Source organism: Dicentrarchus labrax, unplaced genomic scaffold, assembly GCF_905237075.1.
Source record: "Dicentrarchus labrax unplaced genomic scaffold, dlabrax2021, whole genome shotgun sequence".
Classification (NCBI taxonomy): Eukaryota; Metazoa; Chordata; class Actinopteri; family Moronidae; genus Dicentrarchus; species Dicentrarchus labrax.
In genome coordinates, this window is record NW_026136714.1 from 26,592,938 (window position 1) to 26,616,192 (window position 23,255).

Below are 23,255 nucleotides of genomic sequence, written 5' to 3' on the forward strand. Positions count from 1 at the left end.
CATTCAATATACAAATCCATTAAAACAAATCAACACATGCTGAGCATTTGAGAATGGAACCTAAAAGGGAATAAATAAATAAATAAATAAATAAATAAATAAATAAATAAATAAATAAATAAAATAACTGGAAGAAAATATAGCCTAAGAAAAACAAGAAGGTGGAGGAGGAGGAGGAGGAGGAGGAGGAGAGAATGAGATAAATCACAGTATTAAATAATATAAAATAATGATATCAATTAGTGAACGGATGTTGTTTTTAAGAATTGGAAACTGGGAAGTCGGAGGGAGGCCTTGAACGCATCGTGAGGCTGGTCAAACTGGCCAGGTGAGTTTCACCGCGACCGGGATCTGGGATCAGTTTTCCATCTCGCTAATTCCCCTCAGCTAAACCGGAGTTCACAGCGATGTCTGACCTGGGATCAGTGTGAGAGTGAGGGAGAACAAAGGGCGGGGGGGGCAGGATGTCGCTGCTACCTGTTTGAGGCAATAGACGCACAGTTATCGGCAGGTAAGTCAGCGTCCCAATGTCGAATTCTTTGTGTCATTTCGCTTTTAATGACAGGAACATAGGTTTGAACATGACGAACGACATAAGTTGGCTTTGTTGTGTTCTTCAATATAAACTGCGGCGCTTTGTTTTTATTTATTTTATCCGATTTTACCGGTTTACAACGCAAGCGGCTGCACACAGACACCTGCTCTGTATCAGGCTACTACTTCAGTAAAAAGTTTGTTCGCTGTTTAACAGTAAGCCAACATTAAGGCCTGACACTACAGGTGAATAGGGTATCTAGTAAAAAGCAACATTACACGTCTTATTATCACTCCACTGTTTTAATACAAGTTTTTAGGAATAAAAAAAGCTTCGGGACATAGATAGGAATAAAACTGGAAGGTTTGGTGTGTGTCAGTGCTACTCAGACTGAGAGAAAGGGGCTTTTAAAGATACTGCAGGTAAACAGGACAGCAGTTTAACTAATAAATGAAATAAGTGCTACTGAAGTGGAAAACTCATTTTGAGGAAACAGCCTTTAAAGATATGTACAGTGTTGTACATACATGTAAAAGCTGATGGGGCAGTGACATCATTGAAGCATGTGAGAAGCAGTGTGTGAAACCAGGCTACCTAGAGAATGCAAACACGTTTTCTTTATGTACAATGGAGGTGTATGGAATGTGTGGGGCTCACAGAAACAGTGTCCCTGTTACTGTGGATGATCCACAGACCGAGCCGCTGCTGCTGGGTCTGTTTCTTTCTCAGCTCCATTGACAGCTGTTCACAGTGAGGCCTCCGTTTGTTACACCTCCATTATCTCCTCACTGTTCTGAAGCAATAGCTGATCAGCTGTAGAGTCAGATTTGACATCTACACTCACATGGATTACTGTAGAATATGTATTTAATTTGTGCTAACTGAATGTGTGTCACCGTGGCTGAGAGTCAGTCCTTCTACATTCCAAGTGACGTAAATTAGCCATGCCAACACTGATTCAACTCTCCGGCAAGGCTGTGTACGCCTTCTGAGTGACAGAGGGTGTTGTTGGTTCTAGTTGAACCCAGTTTACCACTTCCATTTTTTGAGAGTTGGCAGTAAGTCTTGGCTATTGCGGTAGTATATTCATCTTTGAAGGTTCAGTATTAGTGCATTTCTATGTGAAATTTGGAATTGCAGAAATTGAGGATGTTCATGCAGAATAGTTTTGTTGTGTTTATCCAGGGTTTATCCAGGGTTTGAGTTATCCTGTTTACATGTATATTATGTATGCAGGAATAGCCAATCAGACGCAAGCATATACCCTACATCTCCCTCATTCTTTATTCTTTAAAGGTCCTTTTTTCAAAACTCTATATGATTAGATTTTTAAGAAGTAGCCTACATTGTATTTGTGTGAAATGTTTAATATATCAAGTAGAAAACATGTGACATTAAGAGCAATTTAATATTTAGAAAGGAATGATCAAATAAAAGGAAATTGGCTGAAATGGAAACAAAAAGAAAGCAAAACTATTGCAGGGAACAAATCATAATGTGATCGTCTGACTGCTTGTGTTTGTTGAACTAAGATCAACATTTTCCTTTGAAACCGCTGTAGGTCGAACGGTTGATTTAATCCTCTGCCTTTCTCTCTGTAGCAAACACAGAGTCCAGGTCCCGATGTCTTCAGGAGGAGTTGGTTCTGCCACCAGGTTCGACCGGGTGCGGGAGATCCCACACTATGACCAGGTCCCTGTGGGCTCCTTATGGCGGGACACAGATTTCCCTCTGCCCCCACCATCCATGTATGGAACATTGCCGACCACCAGCTTAGACCCCCTTCCCCCTCCCCCTCTACCTGATCAGCCAGCTGTTGGGTCTGTATCCTTCTACCCCCCCAGCGACGATGAGCCAATGGAGGACAACTGTGACGCCATGGACATTAAGCCGGTGCGCCGCTTCATCCCTGACTCTGTCAAGAACTTCTTCCGTGGCAACAGTGGTAACCGTGGCAGCAAGGGTTGGTCCATCCCCCCTCCTCCACCTGCCCCTCACTCCCCCGCCCCCTCGTCCAGGAAGAGTGGTAACTGCCGCACTACGTCGGGAGTCCCCTGCTCGCCTCCCCACTCCGCTCCTCCATCTCCGTCCCTTCCTGGGTCCTATCGGGACCCCTATGGCGGCTCCGGGGGTAGCTACACCACGGAGAAGGAGCGAGACGGACTGCTGTTGGGTGCTGAAGCCCTCGACTCTGCATCCGCAGTGCCCACCAATTTGTCAGTCCAGACCTACCAGGAGCGGGTGGAGGAGTACCACGAGCGCTATGCCTACATGAAGTCCTGGGCTGGCCTGCTGAGGCTCCTGGGCTGCGTGCAACTGCTGCTGGGAGCTGCTGTGTTCGCCTGTGTCTGCGCTTATGTTCATAAGGACAACGAGTGGTTCAATATGTATGGGTACTCCCAGCCGCAGCTGTATGGGGGACTCGGTGGAGGTGCTGGTGCATATGGATCTGGGGCCGGTTACTACACGGGCCCCAAGACGCCTTTCGTCCTGGTGGTGGCTGGGCTTGCGTGGATCGTGACTGTTATTCTGGTCGTCATTGGGATGACCTTATACTACAGAGCCATCCTTCTAGACTCCTCTTGGTGGCCGCTCACTGAGTGTTCCATCAACCTGGTCTTGGCGGTGCTCTATTTGGCAGCAGGGATAATGTATGTCAGGGACACCACTCGAGGGGGGCTGTGCAACATGCCGGTCTTCAATAATGGAGTAAATGGAGCGTTCTGTCGCACCGAGGCCGGCCAGACAGCAGCCATCATCTTCCTCTTCATCACCATGGTGCTCTACTTCATCAGTGCGGTAGTGTGTCTGAAGCTGTGGAGGCACGAAGCAGCCAGGATGAGGAAGATGGGGCTGGCACAGGAGGTCTGAAAAACACATATTTGTCTTTCTATACTTGAAGACAGCATGAATTGCCTGTCCCCTAACCATCAGAACTAAAAGCATAATGGTGCAGAGACACACTGGATCATATTCTTATTCTATTTCCACTAGTATTTCATTTAATTTCATTTAATCTTCTAGCAAATGTAACATTATTTATTTCATAATTTATCATAAAGTGTCACATAAACACTGGCACGGACCAACATTATCACAGTTTGAGATAGAGACACATCCCACTGACACCCTGTCTAATATTTGTTATATTTTCAAACCATTAGCTAATGCAAAGCAGTTTTATTAATATGGTACAATTTATTATAAAGAAAGTTCAATGTGCTTTACATTAAAGTGCATATAGCCACAAGTAATATGTCATATATAACTACAAAAAGCCACCCACCTGGCAGAAGGCAGTAAACAACCCACATACACGCCATAGACATAAAAATGCTCAATGTTTGTCTTTTCTACCTTTCAGTTAGCTACTGCTTTCTGTTAACTTCAGTATGGTAATTAAATTGCAGAGATTTGAAACTAAAGTATAGGGACTTGTATTACGTAGTGTATAACATTCTAAAAAACTGTAACATTGAATTGTTCTCAACACTTTGAACACTGTGAAGACCTAATGAATCATTGCCTGTCTCTTCTTCCTTTAACAATACACCCTAGATGAGAACCATTGGATCATCGGTCCCTCTGTCTATTGTAAGTATCCAGGATAACTTTTTGAAATGTTCTAGCAGACACTGAATTTGCATGCACTGTACGTGAACTGAACACATGACTTTCCACTGTAGCTGGGTCCATCCTCCAGGGCCTCAGAGCAGACTCCTCTGCCCACCATCCAACCAGACATCATGGATGCTCCAAACTCTGCAGCCGCTTCTCTGATAGCGCTGGAGCCAGAGATCCTCCAAGGTCACATACCAGCCGGACACATCCCCAAACCTGTTGTTATAGCCGACTATGTGGCGTGAGTATCAAATTTTAGGGAAATACCTTACTGTTTTCAGACTCGCTGTCTGTTGTTTGAACATCTGAAAACAGTCTGGGAAACAATTATTTAGTGTTCATGTTCAACACTTTTCTGATGCAGATCCTCAGGTCTCCATTGACACACAGCATACATTTGAACTTAAACCTTCATCATCTGTTTTTAAGCCTTCATTTAGTCCTTGATTAGAGGGCTCCAGAGGAAAGTGGCCAATCTTGAGAGAGATGTGAGGAAATCTGTTGTCATCATTCCAAAAAGTGGTCCTATATCACACTGCGCTACATGATTCAGAGCTTTAGATAGACCAAATAAATCTAACCTCAAATTGACAGTGACAGAGATTCAGGACCAGAAATCCTCACAATGTGTATATTAAAGAAATAAATAAATAAATGAAAAGATACAGAATACACTGGCCAACATCTTGTTTTGAATGAAGTAAAAATTAAACTATATATAAACTATATATTTATGATGTGTTATTAAAGATTAACGTCTATAATAGGAACCAGCAGTTGAGTGCGACAGACGGGAAGTCAGAAAGTATTGCTTGATGGACTAACATATTGTATATTTGGCTCTTATCTATCTATCTATCTATCTATCTTTCTATCTATCTATCTATCTATCTATCTATCTATCTATCTATCTATCTATCTATCTATCTCTGAGTAAATCTAATCAAGCAGATATTATATAAAAATTAGAGCCTTTTAAGTACTAAGTAGAGCTACAATGATCGGATGATTAATTCTGTTTAGAAAATTAATTTAAAAAAAAATAATTGCCAACTATTTTGATACTTCATTAATCATTTTGAGTAATTTTTTTTAGAAAAAATTTCAAAATTTTCTGATTTCAGATTCTCTAATATGAGGAATTTTGTGCTTTCTTTACTCCTCTATGACAGTAAAATGAATATCTTTGGGTTGTGGACAAAACAGGACATTTGAGGACGTTACGTCAATTTGTGGACTAGACAACAATATACAGATTAATCGCAAACAAAAAATCATTGTTAGTTGCAGCTCTAATACCAAGTCCATGTGTTTATTATTAGTCCTCCGCTGCAGCTCTGAGGAAACACAAAGCAGGAATGTTGTACTAAAAAGATTGTAACTTTAAAAAAAAATATATATCCATTTGGTTAGTCTAACTGAGGCCTCATAGTAACTTCAGATAAAGTTTGGAATGTATTTTTACACAGAATATAGTTTGTACAGGATGTTGACACCCATTACTTACATTGGCAGCACATTATGAAGGGATCTTTTAATGTCCAGTATGAACAGGAGGAATGATTACAGCAAACAACAACAGTTTCAGTGTTTGGACAGGCACCTGACTATAGTTTTAAGACAGACTTGTGATCCTATCCCATAAACCTCAGAGAAACATGAATATCCACAGCAAATTTGAATCTGGCTAGTAGTTGTGCTGGACGGACAGATTAATATTGTCATCCTCAGGACCTACTGCTAAGAGACTGAGACACATTCAGCTATAATGTGAATGTAGCCAGCGGCCCAAAAAAATGTGTCGTCTGCTGTCCTGTTTTCACAGGAAGTATCCCAGCATCCACTCGGACGAGGAGAGGGACCAGTACAAGGCTGTGTTCAATGACCAGTACGCTGAGTACAAGGAGCTACACGCTGAGGTTCAGGTCATGGCCAAAAAGTTTGAAGAGATGGACGAGATGATGCAGACCCTTCCCTCCCGGCCTTCCAGCCAAATGGTACAACCCTCACTCCACACACACTCACACAGAGGGATACAGATGGATGCACACTCAATAACTGTCCAGTAACATGCTAATGTTGTGATGCTAATTGTGTTTCAGGAGAAGGAGAGGATCAATGGCATTTTAATGGAGTATCAGAGGAAGAAAGCTGTAAGTAGAGATCCTAAAATGTGATTTATGATCCATCCAATGTCACTCACTGAGGGCCTGGTTGTGTGCCTCATGATAATTCTGTTTAACCCATTAACCCTTGATGCCCCTGTGCAACAAAAGATATTGCCCCACTGCATTTCACCTACCAAGAGCTTGCTTTGGTACTTTTGGTACCGTTGTTTTTTTTATCAGACCAACTTTTATTTTTCTTCATTTTACTTTATTCATTATTTGAGCTAGGTTGAAATAATCTTTTTTTGAATTATTATTCAATTACTTTAGGCAGATTTAGGTAAAATATTGTTATTATGTATATTGAGTGAGCTGCTAAACTTAAACATATATGGTATGATGAGTTTGAATGCCAAAGTAAAAAACAATCAAACACAGAAAAGCAGTCTAGTTCAGTGGTTTTAAAACTGGGGTCCAGGGAATAACTCAGTCCTTGACTGGGCCCTAACCTCAGCAAAAGGAAGAACAGAAAATTTTAACTTTATCACATAATTTGGGAAGTTGGGACAGCAAAGAGAGAAATAGTATACATAGTAAACAGATTTTTTTTTTAGCAAGTCACAATGTTAGGTAAGATTTTTGGATGATGTAGTAACGTTGACATCCTAACAAACGCTCTTAGAGTGAAAGTAGAGGCTAATGAGGTCACTCTGTCCCAGTTGCAGCAACCAAAACCAGTTTGGTACTTTGAATTAAGAAAGGAATTCTCCACACTGTTATCCTAACCAGTGAGTCATGTCAATGTGACCGTGTTGTCATCAACCTACCGAAACCATTACGAGGTATTTGGTTGTTTATTCCTGGTAGAATGTAACACAGCTCAGATACTGTGAGCATCTACTGATGAGCTAATGCCCTTCTGAACATTAGCATGTTGTGGAATTTTAACTGCAATTAAATCAGATTGTAAAATAAAAACTCATAAACTTTTTACCTTTCTAGGTTTATTTAATACTTGCTATGACAAATAAATTAGAGGCAGAAGTCAAAACAGTAGAGCTTGTTTAAAGGAGGACAAATCAATAAGTCTGAGAAATAAGCCTGGCGATGTCATCAGGGGTATTTCAGCTTGGCTTTAAAGACTACAGGCTTTTAACTTATCTGTCCTTCAATCCCCCCAATCTTATGGAATACTAAATCAGTGGAATGTCCCTTTTAATAAGTCGTATGTTTTGATGTGGGATTTTGATTTGCCCCCAGTTACCCAAAATGTTCTCTCTACCTGGTTTATTAATGTTTGTCTGGTTTACTGAAGAGTACAATTCTCTATGTGTTGCTACCACAACAATGACCCTGATAATAACACTAGGAAAGAAAGCAAAACATTGAAATTATTTCTGTTGTTCTTGTCTTCAGGACCCAACGTATTTGGAAAAAAGGGAGAGGTGTGAGTACCTGAAGAACAAGCTCTCTCACATCAAACAGAAGATTCAGGAGTACAATGTCAAAGACTGACACGAAGTCTGCAACAGTGTTGTGGAACAAGAGAATGTCCTCATTGTTGATAATACCCTAATAGCTGAATGTAGATATGCCATTATCACATTAGAATATGTTGATGCTGTCAGTAATGTCAAAGATCATTGTCACAGGTAGAAACATCATCAGTGGAAATGTAATTCTAGAGAGTGGAAAGGTCAAGGGAAAAGTAAGCTACACCCAAAATGGGATCTGAATGCATGGACAGAATACAGACAGCTGGAATGGATCAATAAATGGCCTTTTTGTTTTTGTTTTTTTTACTTTTTTTGCCATTTGAGATAAAAAAGATGATTATAAGTTTCATCACTGTGTCCTGTCAGATGTTTGTTTAACAAAGACTGGAGGAAGAGGTAACTGCAAGACCAGCTGCATCAGAAGAGACCATATGGACATTTTTATCAGCCACATTTGATATTTGTGTTTGCTCTCCTTATAAAATGAATTATACAAGAAATGAAATGATCTTTTCATCTGAGTGTGGGTAAGATGACAATCAAGCACATTTCCGAAAATGTGTGTGAATAGCACCATAGCAGATAGAGGAGAGGTTTGTTATAGGTTAGTTTAACTACGTATACTGTCAGATACTTCTTTATGTGTCATACAGTGGCAGTTTCTTCTGCCGTGTAATCGTCTCTTGAAATATGAACAATTACTAAAAGCTGTCCACAGTGGTATTTAAGAATTGCCTCACACTTACCTGAAATCACAACAGATGTGTCTTTAAATGAGTTTTATTCACTCCTTTTAGTAACTCTTTATATGTACATTGATATGTTTGATATGTGTATGTTTTGTATCATATATGTACTACTGCTTTACACCAATGAAGCACCTTTTTTACATACTTGTATTTTGCCTTTTTTGACTTTAGCCATGAAGCTAATGCACTGACTTCTGTTACACCAATCACTCACTGTTAAGACTACTATAAAAATGGTCAAAAAATAACAAGTTTATGTTTATAATTTATATTTTTTATACATTTTTGTTATTTTTTTGTAACTTTTTGTAAGTTTATCCTTGTCTATCTTTTTATGCAACTACATAAAATGTGAAACATAAGTTTTTTTTCTGATAGTATATATAGTCTGATGAATAAGGTATAATCTATGGTACCTATTATCTGGTTTATCAAGGAAATGATCACAGCAGCAATCTTTTTTTCTGGAAAAATTAATGCTTGGATTTATGTTTAATTAAAACATTATGATCCTAATTTACTTAAAATGTTGAGGGTTAATTGTTAAAATAATCATAATAATTAGAACCACAGAGTAGAATGAACAGAATGTCTATATACTGTACATATACTTTATTAGGATTAGTATAGGGCTGCCCATAAGGGTGGGAAAAGGGGTTATCCTCCTGGGGCTCAGGCGCCCCTCTCCTGAAAATTTACACATCACTAAAATGTCAAAATTGCAACGCGGATGGTCGGCCACATGAGAAATTTGCTCATCTAAACTACTGCTTGCTATTCCAGGGCCTGCACATAAATCGGGATGCTAGAAAAGAAAAGAAAACAAAAAGAGGGAGCTTGCAAGGACTTTAGACCCAAATAATAACGTAATGACCAACTGTTTTCAGTCAGTTCAGAAACCTGCTCCCAGCCAGGCTGAAGAGGCCAAGAGGTAGCTAGGTAGTGCGCCTATGCCTATGTAGCTCCCATCAGTAAGTAGGTTAAGTCTCTCTCAGTTTACATGTGTCTGTTTATGTAGGAGGGATTCACTGGACCTTTTCAGGGGCGGGCCTGGCTGTTACTGTAGGCAAATGAATCCCTCACTAAACATCCACGTTTTACTACTGAAGAGGTGTGACTCCTCTCTGATCATTGGTACATCCTGTAGGGAAATACTCAACATCTGAGTGTCAAAACTGACAAATTCATGGACACTGAATCTGCCATTATCCGGAAGAACTAAACTGCAGTCCATGTAGATGAACAGCTGGTAAAATGGCTGCTGTTGTGGCTCAGCCAGTAGGCTATACAGCTGGGAGGACTGGTTTTTCTAAGCCAAGGTGCATTATTTTCTTTTGTTTTGTTTTCCTGGTGTCAGGTTTTGCAACACTGGAGGCATTTTACTCAGCAGGAAGGCTGGACCAGCATGTCAGCCTCGGGTTACTTTAGATCAGTACATAACAAAAGCTGTAGCTATGTATATATTAAAATGAGCAAGTAATACCTCATAGAACTCACCCACTTGATTCTCTTTATTTTGTGAAATAATTCACATTTTGATTTAGTTTAGTTCAAATTTGTAAGTTTATCCTAACAAATCTGTACAGATGTTTTTTTTTAATTGATTTTAAAACAAAGTTGATGATACTGAAAAATATGAAATGTATGGAAACTTTAGCTAGCTTTATCTGTAATTACACAAAAATACCGGTTTACACAGTTAGTTCTGTTTCATCCCAGTTCACAGCTGAACCCAGAGCTGGCAGATACTCCACACCACTCATGGTTTTCCAGGGACTCCAGGGCGTGAATTCCAGGGACTCCAGACCGCCTTGTCCTGGAAGCGGCGGGTTGAGGACAGGTTAGTCCTGTACAACCTGGGGAGGAGCCCACGTGATGAGCACACATCTGTGGGCGCGTCCCTTTCTACTACCTGAGGAGCGCGCGACGTAAAGCACCGGGGATGTGGCCGCGCGCTCCTGTGTGTGTGTTGTTTGCGTTCATCACCTCAGCAGCGTCACTGCTGTGTTCATCCGGACCAGACGGTTCATCACACTAGGTGGGTCAATTCAAACATTATTACCGGGTTTTGAGGGTGGAATGTAATAAGAGACAAATTAGCTCATTACTGTGCGAAGAGTTTACACGGTAAAGCTTTTGAATTGTTAATCTTTGGTTATAGTAATAGCATTCGTGAGGAAATATCACAAGTTTAATTGCGCCATTTTAAAATGCACATTTTCCCGTGTTTGTTGCTGCGTTTGTTGATCGCTAAGCAAGGCTACATTGTGTTTTTGCCTTAAATTAGTATTTGTAAAGGCCTATCTACTTTCAAATATGAATAATTAATATTTGTTTGGCGTTAGTTTTTCCCATATTGTGTGAAATTCCCACTGTAACTTCAGATAGGATGGAATGTAACGTTAAATAGTAAGGCATCATGTTAACTTAGTGGAGCCTACTGGAACAATATTGTAGTCCATATATGACTGCACGGGCTGTAGTTTCACTCTCTGTGAAACTGGCTGACCCAGCTCACTTTGACTTGTCAGCTGCTCTATCTTGAGAACAGGCAGTCTCAGTTTGTGTGCCAGTGTATCGCCACCCACTTACTTTGTTTCACCACAAACAAACCAGAACTCCAAGCAGTAGACTGCTAAAGGTCAATATTTGAAGATTTGTTTTGAATGAAGCGAGCTATCCATCATTCTTTACATGAAATACACACTGGATACTTTACTAGTTAAACACCAACATAGTGTTTTACATTTGTAATGGCCTGCAGGCAGCCACTGGTTATCAGTATGGGTGGGTGTTAGGGCTGAACAATGAATGAGAACATTATCAATATCCAAATGGCAGAAGCTGAAATTTTTATTAAAGGTAAAATGTATGACAAAATAGCATTATAATAAAGTACTGGCCCACAAATCCAGATGTAAGCCAACATGTTTGTTTGGTACAGACTCTAACTAATGCCACATCATCCCGTTTTTAATAGTTTTTTTTGAGTGAAAATGAAAATTGTGATGCAAAAATGAGCATTCCTACTAATCATGAATCATGTGGCTGTTGTAATAACTGTCAAAATATGATTCTTTTTATTTTACCACATCGCACAGGCCCACTGGATATAGCCTACTGCATATACTGCAATACCTGCAATGATTCGTTGATTAATCAGTTAGTTGTCGACTAAATGAATCACTGACTATTTTGACAATTGATTAATCATTTGGAGTTATTTCTTAAGCATTTTTTCAGCTTCTTACATGTGAATATATTCTGCTTTCTTTAGTCCTCTATGACGGTAAACTGAATATATTTGAGTTGTGGGCAAAACAAGACACTGGCAGACATTTTCTGACATTTTCTGACATTTTCTGGACACTGATCGATTAATCAAGAAAATGACTATTTCATTTATGCAACTGTGAATTGAGTTTGCTGGTAAATTTGATGGATGGCTGCTGCGTAATGGTAGATAGTTGATCGAACAATGATGCTGATTGTTAACATTATACAAAAGTCTATTTTTTATACTTTTGCCATAGACATACAGCCTGTTTTTTTTTTTTTGCTAAATCAACTGTTGTGACAAAATGATTGTTCTTTCTGCAGGATATAGCAGTTCCAGTTGCATTTCAATATGCCACACAACAAACACCACTCAAGTGGTAGCAAACAGTAAGTTGACCTATATTTGTCATCCTCATGTCTCAGTCCTAACTAATGGAGTGAAGCCTGCGAGCTAGTTCAGGCAGTCAACTGGAGCTGTGCTGATTACACATATGACATGCCTTATTCCATAATCACTAACCAAGTGCTCCCTTCCAATCTGGCGGTCTATTTAAACTGCACAATTTCCCAGCTCTCCCTCTGGTCTGTCAATGCCGCTCTTGCCCTGCATCCATATTGCTGCTGCTGCTCTGTAAGCTATTGCTGCCTGCTGCGCTGTAAGCCCCACCACCACCCCAGCATCCACCTGTAGGCTCCGACTGGGGGTTAAGGTATTTGCTCATCACTCCCCAATATCTCTATGTAAACATATCTGCGGGGAGTGATGCGGTCGGAGCCTAGACGCCAAAATCTAAATATGCTATACTGCTTAATGAACATTCCAAACGTGAGTTGGCTGACTGAACGACCGATATACTTTTTACACTTTATTCAGTGATGATTTTTACCTTTCAGTGCACATAGTTCTGTAGCAGCTTAATGTTCGAACTAGCAATATAATTGTTTAAAGGTTAAACAGTTTGATGTTGGTAAACAATGTTGGTAACTTTTCATCTCCACCCCAGGAACAATTACCTACTAAACCGGCTGGTCCTCCAGAGAGACGTCATTGTATTTTAAAGTGGATTTGGAAGTTTTATCTTGTTATGATAAGATACATGGACTTTTTCAGTGTGAAATTTTACTTTTTTCTGCTAAAATAGATGGAAACATACTAACACCAATATATTAGGAACAAATACGACAACAGAAAAAAATGGCTCATTGAATGCTTTGCTGTAATGTCAGATACAGGCGGGTAATGCTATTCTCTACTGGCTTTGTCCTTCTGAATGTTTTTGTCTATCACAGACCACATCCTGTCATTTTGCGACAGTTACAAAGCTGTCTGGAACAGGAAGACAGTGAATATTTTATTCCTGACCTCCCCTGTAATGTTAAGTGATCTTTAAGTTAGCAAGAGGATTTCATAAAATGTTGAACAGGTTATTTTAAAGCTGCAGTAGGTGATTTTTATAAAACTATTTTTGTCATATTTGCTAAAACTTTCACTATATCCTGACAGTAGTACACAAGAAAGATAATCTGTGAAAAATTCAGGTTCCTCTGGCTCCTCCTAGTTCTCCTAAGGGCATTTGGGAGAATCCACTGGGCCGGAACAAACCAATCAGAGCCAAGCTAGATAGTTGCCTGTTGAGTCTCATTCCTGAGTCATGAAATATCCTTTGGGTCTCTGGGAATGAGACTCAACAATCGACTAGCCTCCGACCCAAAGCTATTTTACATCTTTCAGGACTCTGATTGGTTGTTTTGGTCCAGATTTTTGCCAATTCCATTAGGAACACTAGAATCAGGACACAGTGTAAATCTCAGTAAATATGAAAAAAGTTATTTTTATAAAAATGACCTACTGCATCTTAAAAAAGTTTTTATTATCAGTAAAACGTGTATTGTAAGTTGTCTCGCTTCATGTTATCTTTGTCCAGTATCACTGGCCTAGCTGGGTTTCTTCTGTATCAGTATTTAGTGTGAGTGTTTACTTTGCCATATGTGAAGTGCAGCATCAGCCAGGAGGTTACAGACCACTCGGCAGTTTGTTCTGTTCTGCACACAGTGACCACAGCTCCTCCCCCTTTCTGTTGCAGCCACAGTAGCAGACACAGGCACAGTGGGCTCATGTCCAATCCAGCCTTTACCTACTACCCAGGAGAGGAGATGCTCCACTTCTATCGCTGGACTTCACCCCCAGGTGTGATGAAGATATTGTGTATTATCATCATCATCATGTGTGTGGCTGTTTTTGCCTGTGTGGCCTCTACGCTGGCCTGGGACTACGACATGAGCCTCATGGGTCTGGGCGGAGGAAGTAGCCTGTTGCCAGGTTATGGCAGCTCATACGGCGGCTCATACGGCGGCTCATACGGTGGCTCTTACGGCGGCAGTTACGGCAGCTCGTATGGGGGCGGCAGTGGCGGCAGTGGCGGTATTGGTGGCTATGGCTATGGACAAACGCAGATGGATCCCAAAGCTGGCAAAGCCTTCATCATCGCCATCGCCGCCATTACCTTCATAGCTGTGCTCATCATATTTGTGTTGGTGATCTCGAGGCAACACACTGCCCGCTCACCAAAGTTCTACCTAGCAGTCATCATCATCTGTGCCATCCTAGCATTTCTGATGGTCATCGCCACTATTGTGTACTTGGTTGCGGTGAACCCAACAGCCCAGTCCTCAGGGTCTATGATGTACAACCAGGTCATCCAGCTGTGTGCCCAGTACCAGAACCAGAACCAGGCCCAGGGCATCTTCCTCAACCAATACCTGTACCATTACTGTGTGGTGGAGCCCCAAGAGGTGCGATACACTTGCTTTTTTTGGGAGGCTGTTTTGGTCTGTGGGGCAAGATGTGTATACTTTATATCTCTCTTACCAACAGAAAGCCAGCAATGAATCCAATCACAGATTACAGATTTTTCTGTTTTATCCAAGTAGTCAACAGTAGAGCTGCAACAATTAGTCAATTAATTCATTAGTAGATTGAAAGAAAAGCAGTTGCCAACTTTTCTGATACACTCGACAACATGTCTCTGTAGCTGACATAATGATTGCTCTGCTAGACGCCTAAGTAGATTAGAAGGTGCGCAGGTCACATCAGAGATAGACAGCAGGCATGGTTATCTATCTCTGATGTGATGTCTGTCTAAAAAATTCGACAGACGACATGTTGCTACTCAGTTTTTTAAATGTAATTTTGGGTGCTTTGAGCTTCTTAAACCTTATGATATACTTTGATTGTTTGGGGGCAGGAGCAGACGTGACTTTGTAATTTTGGGAGAATGACCAGTAGTAGCTTGGAGCTATCCTGTTCTGTGGAGTCTGTGGAGTATTGTGTTAGATCCCACAGCCCTCCCTGTTATTTACCATCCATGTTAGTGGATGTAATTTCAGCCCACTGACTGAGTCCTTTGGTTTCTGCAGGTTATAGCTATTGTCCTGGGCTTACTGGTGTTTGTTGCCCTCATCATCCTGCTGGTGTTTGCAGTCAAGACTCGCTCTGGTATCAGACGCTGGGGCCGGGACCGCGTTCTCTGGGAGGAAGTGAAGGTCATTAATGACGGTCCACACAACAGCATTGGAGAGTGGGTGAGTGTGTGTATGTGTGTATGACAAAGTCTAACTGCCATGTTTGTTTAACAGCAAAAGCCTGATGATAAATACACATTTGTTCAACAAATTAAGACTTAACTAAGTACATGAGGTCAATTCAACAAATTATGGACCTACTGTTCATTTTAAACTTGGGGCACTAAATCAAACATAACATAATGTACTTTTTTAAGTGGGCAAGGTAAATGTTCAATTGGGCAATCAACACTCAACATTTCCAAAGATACCAAATATAATGAGGGTCAGAATGTGTGTAAATTGATGCACAAGCATGTAGAATGTTTTCATTGATGGGATGGTGCTGGCATAAACACATGGAATCTTGGGTTTTAATATTTCACTCATAAACATCATACAGCCTCAATGAAGAGCTGGAACAAGATGATACACGATATAGACGATAATTTCACATAGGGATACACCGAAACCAGTATCGGGTCCGATGTTGTGCTACTCCGATACCAACCTCTTGTTGGTTGGGCAGGTAGGTGGAGGAGAGTATTTAAGCAGATTTTACGACAACATTTAAGCATTTCAACAACCTTAAATCTACTTAAGGGGAAAATAAATGGATGTTAAGAGGTTCCATTACTATTGTTTGTCTCGTTTTATCGAGAGTAAGTGTTTATTTAGTTACTTTGCAACATGTTTTTTCTTTTTGCGGGTGTGTGATGTTTATGTGATCTCTAGATAGACTTGTGAAAGACTTCCGAGTCTTTAAAAACTAGAGCTATATTAGGCATGTTAGGTGTGTACAACTGTTCTCAGAAAATGGTTACACAGGAAAATATTGTAATTCAAGGAACCAAACCCATACACAGATACACATGACTATGTAGTTAAAACAGATGAGAAGTGATAAAGGTGTGAGTGTGTGTGTGTGTGTGTGTGTGTGGCAGGAGAGTTTCTGGGTGTGGTCTGTTAAGCCACTCTTAGTTGCAGCATGATGTGCTGTGTTGTCAGGATCAATTGTTCTAAAAACAAAAAACTTATCCAGCAACTACGTAAAACATCTAAACAACAAATCCTGAGGAGTAGGTGCACCAAACAACATTAATACAATCCCAAGTGTTCTTACATGACATGGTTTGCGTTCTGAGGACAGTGAAACAAGTGAAAGTATTCACCTGAAAACTGTTTCCATTGGCGCATTGTTTTCATTCCAGGTGTGTGAACTTTCTCAGCAGTTGTACTGGCTGAGAGCCGTTGTGTCAGGCTTCCTGTTGATGGTACTGATGGTATCGGTAGTATTCAGGCATGCAGGGAGAAGGGAGAAGCAGTGGAACCGGTTGGTCCTGGTGAACACTGCATACAACCAGCGTGTTTATCAAATGGAGAGAACAGGTTGCTTAAGTGTAAACTAGTACAAGTATGAGAGGAGGCGAAGGAAACCGGACCGAAACCCAGGGCAGCAAACTTTTCTTGGAGAAGAGTTTATTAAAAATGGAGATCTTTGTAATACAAGGGTACAGGGATTTGTTTTTTTAATCTAAGACTAATGTGTTATTATTACGATTCGTTTTAGTAAATAGAAATAAAACATAAAACATCTATTCTAAAATTCAAGAATATAATGTCATTACATAAAAAATATACATTTTATCTGACATAATAGGATACAAGGTAATTTAATCTGAATTTTGCAATGCTGAAATGAAATTTAGGTTGCAGTTCCCTTTATACTAGTTACATACTTCTAAAAATACACTATATGTACAAAATACAGTAAAGAAGATTAATAAGTCATAGAAATCTATATTATAATAGTTAGTATTAATGGTTAACAATGTAGTAAAGCTAATGTGCAAATGCATATTTTTCTCGTTTCAGTGAGGTCAGTTGTGAATTAAAAATATGAATCGACAATATGGTCTTTACAAGAAAGTAAAGTAAAGTCATTAAAGTAGTTTAAAATGGCAGGTTGTGACATGGTGAAAAAGTCAAACAATATAACAGTTATTTTACACATGACACGTAGGGCCTTAGAGGGGCACTCTAGTTTCTTAATATTGCACTTTTATAAAGCTGGATGAGCTGTGAGAGGCTGTTCAAAATAGGAGTGGTCACAATTGAAGCAACTGAAGCCAAGATATGCTGATGTTTATTCTTTAGTTTGGCTCAAGCAGTTAAAAACACTGGATCCTATACTTCCCATAATGCAACTAGATAGTCAGACTCTAGGCCGAGCACTACCCCATCAATATTTAAATGATCTTCATTTGTTGATAGTGTGGCTTTTAAGAATTACTTTTTGACTTTTAATTCAGAAACAGACAATACAGAACTCTACAGTAAAATGTTTTCTGTTAAACTCTGCTGAAAAAAGTCTGACCTTGTCTCTCTCTCCAGGTGAAGAATGTGTCTGGTGTCCCAGAGACGCTGGTGAATGACCCAAATCCTAGAGTTGGGGGTTCCAGAGACTACTTGGACCAGCTGGACCACAGCAAGCCTCTTTACCTGCCAGGGTAAGTTATGCATCTTACAGCACACCCCAAAAGGGCCTGTCACTGTGCCCCAGGAGTCTACTGTAGGTCATTGTTAACTCCGTCTTCTGCCACTGAGCTGAACCTTGTCTACGGTAGCCTAACCTGAATTGGCGTCCACCTGTCCAATAGAAAAACAATTTCAAATGGATCAAATTAAAATGGGAGTCAATTTTTAATGTGAAAAATATTAAAATATAAATATTATCTGACAGCACTGACGTGTACACAGGATCACATGAAAGAAAAAAACAAGACTGGATGCTAGCAGCCCCATGAGGCCATAAGAACTCATTACATACCAGAAAACCAAATTGTGAAGGAACAATGGGAAGGTTTACTAGTGACCTTGAACTTTTAATGATTAATCTGCCTAAACCCACACTATAGCTATCTTTAGGGGCCAGTTGTTCAAAACATTTAATCTGGATCAAAATGATCCGGATTTGGAAATCCCATTTTTTTGCTATTCAAGATCAGGTAATCCGTCTTACTTTTATGCCGGTTTTTCAAAGCAACATTGGACTGGATCACCCTGATCCAGATACACAGTTTTCAAGATTACCAAATCCGGATTACCAGTGCTCTAAATGGGACAACACATCACAATGTGGGCTACCAGCTATGTTAAGAACAACAGGTAGAAGAGCCAACATGGGGTCACTGTAAGTGTTTCTTATTTTGAGACAAAACACAAAAATAACATAAACATCCACTTCCATTCATAATTTCTTTTATGACCCCTCGTCTGAGCCACAACAAATAAAAAAAGTATACATTAACAAATACATTGTCGATATTTTGAAAACGTCTTAAATTAAAAAAAAGGCTAAATGTCCAATAGTTAACAAAATAAAGAATGGGGAAAAAAGGGTTCTTCTTCATCTGAGGAGGAGAGACCGGCATTTTCAAGCCCTGCTTTTAGGAGGCAGATCTGAAGTTTCACTTTGGTTTGCTGCAGTTTGGTCAGCTTGATTTGTTCCTCTGCCAGGAGTATCTGTGCTTCTGCTCTTTCAGTTTCTCGTTTAAGAAGTGATTCATAGGCATCGTCATTATTATTTGGCCAAGGAAGCTTCAAGTCTCTTTTCTGAGCTCCTGTGACTGCTGGCTCTACCAGTGAGGATCCAGGTTGTTCTTCGATCCAGAATAAATGTTTCCTCTGCATTAGGAGGAACTGGCTCACTTTCCTCTACAATCGTAGGCTCACCATCCCCTACAACACCTTGAATCCTGTGCAGAGCTTTAGAGTTCTCACCTCCAATAATGTCCAGAACCACATCTGTGTATTCACCTTTCTTAAAGGGTTTGTTGCCTGTTTGGGTCAAGGTCCTTTGTTGCTCTGGCCCTCAGATTCTTCCATCTGAATTTCACTTGCTCCAAGGTCCTCTTCTGGCCAGACCCCATTGCATTCACATTCTGGGTGATTTCAACCCAAATGTCTTTCTTCCTTTTGTTAGTCACCATTCCACCCGCAACAGAGCTTCCTACTATTGAGGCATAATGGCACTTAACACCCTCCAGCAGTGCATGGGTTTCTGCAACAGTGAAATTAGGTCCTTTTGAGTCCATGGTTCCACCTCATCTGTTGTAGTAAACATAGTATTTATAGGCCTTGGGCATGATTGATTTAATTGAACACAAGCCAAAGCACGTCAGCTAATGGGTGGGTGGGTATTTGACAGCCATCTTATATTCAGCCTTTCTCAGAGGACTTAGAGAGAGGCACTGACATGGCAGGTATTGTCCATCGCTACCACCATTTTGGTGGAAGAGGATACCGTCAAAGGGTGTATGTTGAGCGTGCAAAACCACTGGAGCAATACACCACTGAAGAACTGTATGCTCGCTTTCGCTTTGGGAATGCTGATATTAAGTACATTGCAGACCTTGTCAGGCCAAAACTTCAACAAGGAGAACCCGAAGGAGTCAGTCTGTCTGTGGAAGAACAGGTCCTCATTGGTCTGCGCTTCTATGCATCTGGGACTTTCTACCAAGTTGTTTGTGACAAAATAGGAGTGGACAAATTAACTGTGTGATGTAGTGAAAGCTGTGTCAATTGCACTGGCCAGCCTGGTCAATCAGTTTGTTTCACTTCCAAAGGATGACCAGATTGCCCAGACCAAGCACAAGTTTTTTCTTTTGGGGAACATGCCCAATACTATTGGGGTTATTGACTGCACTCATGTGCATAAAACTCTTCAGCTACCCAAAGAAAGAGGTGGTGTGGGTCTTCCGAAACTGATGGAGTATTTCTATGCTGCTCAACTGAGACCTGTATATTGTTGGTGTAAATCAGAATTTAGAGCAAAATAGAAAGATATAGAAAAAGAAGTAAACCAAATTCCAATTCAAAATATGGTTGGTGATAGTCAGCTATATAAGGAACATAAAATTAATATGGATCCAATTACAGTACACACATTAGATCTGTGGTTTAAGGTGCTGAAAATGTACAAGATCCAGAATGATGCAAAAATATTAAAATGGGTAGCTTACGACAGCAAATTCAATCCGGCAAAATATGATCAAAGATTTAAACAATGGGCAGGGAAAGGAATAACTGCTTGGTGTGTAAAAAACAAAGGGGAGCTGATGAGTTTCAGAAAATCTCAGAGGAAGATATGAATTAGATGCACACGAAATCTTTAGATACTTTCAAGTAAGGGACTACTATAAAAGTGAGATCAAATCGGATTCTTCCAGAGAAGTGAATGATGTCATCCGAATCATAGTTAAAGCATATCAGGAAAGTAACATAAGAATAATCTCATCATTATATCAAGGTTTGAATACTAACAACAAACATTCGACTAAATACATTAAGGTGAAATGGGAGGAAGAGCTTAATGTGGAAATTTCAGATGAGGAGTGGCATAAAATGTGGAAGATACATCACTCATCCACTAATTCACGAATTTGGAGAGAATTTGAATTTTTTTTTATTACACCGAAAATGAAAAGTAAATAAAATATTAGGATATAGAGTGCCTAAGACCTGTTAAGTGCTTTATCTATGCAAATTCTCAGAAGAGATTTTTTATCACCTGTGATGGATACTTGATCAAAATACTGCTGATGGCAGGCAAGAAAGCCATCACTAGGAACTGGGGAAAGGAAACGCCACCAACGAAAGATCAATGGATAACAATTGTGGAAGAAGTCTTTTTAATGGAAAAGTTGACACATATACTGAGGCTACAGGAAGCACAACTGGACCAAAAATGGGAAAAATTGACCCTATACAAAGCTCTAAATGATGATACTGGACTGGATTTATAACTGATAGATATACCAATTTGTAAGACTGTGAGAATATTATGCTCTCCCAGGCTGTTATAATATTTTAATTTAATTATTATTATTTTTTTTTTTTATTTTAGTTTTGTTTGTATGTGTTCTTGTTGTTGTAACAATTTGTCAATAAAGATCTAAGTGACAAAAAAGAAAAAGAAAAGTACAAAAATGTATAAATCAATTATTCTATCTGCAGAGACTCTGACATCAGCAGCTCTGTGGGAGTCCTGAAGCCCCGGCTGAGGGACTATGACACTGGTGTGGAGTCTGGAGATGATCTGGAGGAAGAGGACTTCAGCTTGTGAGTAGATGTGAAGAGCTCTAATTGCCAATGATAGTAATGACTATGAGAAAGATATTCATCTGCATTTCTACTGATGATAGTGTTATTATTGATATCAAGTTGCCACCCAATAAAGTTAATTTCATTCTGTTCTTGTCTGCAGTCTGTTTCCTTTGATTGTGGATGAGGAAGGGCGTCTGAACTACAAACGGGAATTTGACCACGATCACCAGGAATACAAGAGCCTGCAGGCTGAGCTGGACAGCATAAACCAGGACCTGGCGGACCTGGACAGAGAGATGGGCCGGCACCCTGAAGGCAGTCCACAGTTTCTGGTGAGTGTGGCAAATGACATGGATCAGAAAAGGCTGATAAACCTTGTTTTAGCATAAAACATATGCGTGTGAGAATCTAGGATGGTCTGAGTTAGAACATTGACCACTATCTTTCTGATCTCAGGATGCCATGGATGAATTCACCAGACTAAAGAATCTCAAGAAGGTAAGACACTCAGTATGGCGTCATTTCCAGCAGTGTTGTTCTTTACACTGAAATACAGTTAGTTTGTGAAAAAAATCTAATTGTTTTGAATTATTTTCTAACCTCTGCAGTCCCCAACCTACGAGATTAAGAAGAAGAGGTGCAAATACCTCAGGTCCAAACTGTCGCACATCAAGAGGAAGATCAGTGAATATGACCGACGACCTTGAACCTTCCCCTCTGACCCCGCTCATGCTGGGAAAGATACAAATCTGCAATTTCCCACACCGCTGTGTTTGAGTTTATCACACACTAATGTGGGATTGCTGGTGAAAGCCTGTTGCCTTTATATTACAACTGTATCAAGCCAATCCACTGAGATGTTTTTGAGAAGAGAGTGGGGTGAAGGAAATTTTGACTTTTTTACTATTGTCTTTGAGCAATTCTTCAACCTCTGTGAGTTTCATGAAGAACTATGTAGGTGTATAACTGTATTTTATTTGTTTCTCTTTTTAAGATGTAATATATTTTAGTTTCAGTAGTATTGTGACTTCTATAAAGCAGTTATTTTCTTTTATAGGCTTTTCAAAAATATCGTTTCTAAAATGAAGGCCCAGCTAAGATGAGACGAGACATGAATTTGCTTAGCATCATCATTCCTTGTAAATAATGTTTTACAGATTGTTCCGCGGTAAGCTTCTCTGTACTTTTTTGTGTGTTTTTTCTGTAAATGATGAAACCTCTCTGTACATGTAATTGTAAATTGTTATTATAGACCCTTCTCGTGGTGGATTTTTGAAGGAAAAGCTGAAATGTAACTAACTGATTAATGATTGCTCCATTCCCTTTAGGTGTGCCATTCAATTTTTTCTAACATTTGTGTATACTGTCTATACTGTCACTATACTGAATTTAATTTCTTATTTCCACATTATTCAAAAGCAAATGAACAATTCCTCCCACCGTGTCAATATATTATTATTCATTAGATTTTCCGTTGATGGAATAATGCTTGTTGGACTGTTTCTCTGAACAGACAGATGTATACAACATGTATATTTTGGTGTGCAATAACAAAGTCCGTTTGTATAGTACCTTTTGGAGAAAGCAGGGCTGTACGCTTTGAATAATAAAATGTCAGTTATTAATGAGTTCGTTGTGTTACTGTGTTTGAAATAACATCTTAACATGGGTTGCACTGCTGAGTGGAAATAGAGCCCGTCATGGTAATGTGCTGTTAACTGTAGCAGTATGTGCAGGGCAATCACAGCTCAGTGGCTCCTTTCTCCGCAGAGCGTGTTTCTTTCCGGAAGAAAACTCC

The 23,255-nt window shown here is 39.9% G+C and overlaps 1 protein-coding gene across 1 annotated transcript; it reads left to right on the forward strand.

Annotated features, from left to right (window-relative positions):
- The first annotated feature begins 371 nt into the window (after positions 1 to 371).
- On the forward strand, positions 372 to 23,085 carry LOC127376161 (MARVEL domain-containing protein 2). The gene is made up of 14 exons (XM_051422803.1): positions 372 to 511; positions 2,137 to 3,400; positions 4,094 to 4,129; positions 4,222 to 4,397; positions 5,982 to 6,153; positions 6,259 to 6,309; positions 7,681 to 7,778; positions 13,873 to 14,581; positions 15,206 to 15,370; positions 17,744 to 17,859; positions 21,368 to 21,472; positions 21,618 to 21,789; positions 21,914 to 21,955; positions 22,066 to 23,085. Exons 2-14 carry the CDS (start codon positions 2,159 to 2,161, stop codon positions 22,162 to 22,164), a joined length of 3,183 nt encoding a protein of 1,060 aa, XP_051278763.1. The 5' UTR covers positions 372 to 511; positions 2,137 to 2,158; the 3' UTR covers positions 22,165 to 23,085.
- Positions 23,086 to 23,255: the final 170 nt, after the last annotated feature.

What these genes read in the sequence shown, in the direction of transcription:
- LOC127376161 (XM_051422803.1), top strand. Translation starts at nt 2,159, where the DNA reads ATGTCTTCAGGAGGAGTTGGTTCTGCCACCAGGTTCGACCGGGTGCGG. An exon ending in GAGTACAATGTCAAAGACTG is followed by an intron (nt 7,779 to 13,872) that starts ACACGAAGTCTG and finishes TTTCTGTTGCAG; the next exon opens with CCACAGTAGCAGACACAGGC. An exon ending in AAGGCAGTCCACAGTTTCTG is followed by an intron (nt 21,790 to 21,913) that starts GTGAGTGTGGCA and finishes TTCTGATCTCAG; the next exon opens with GATGCCATGGATGAATTCAC.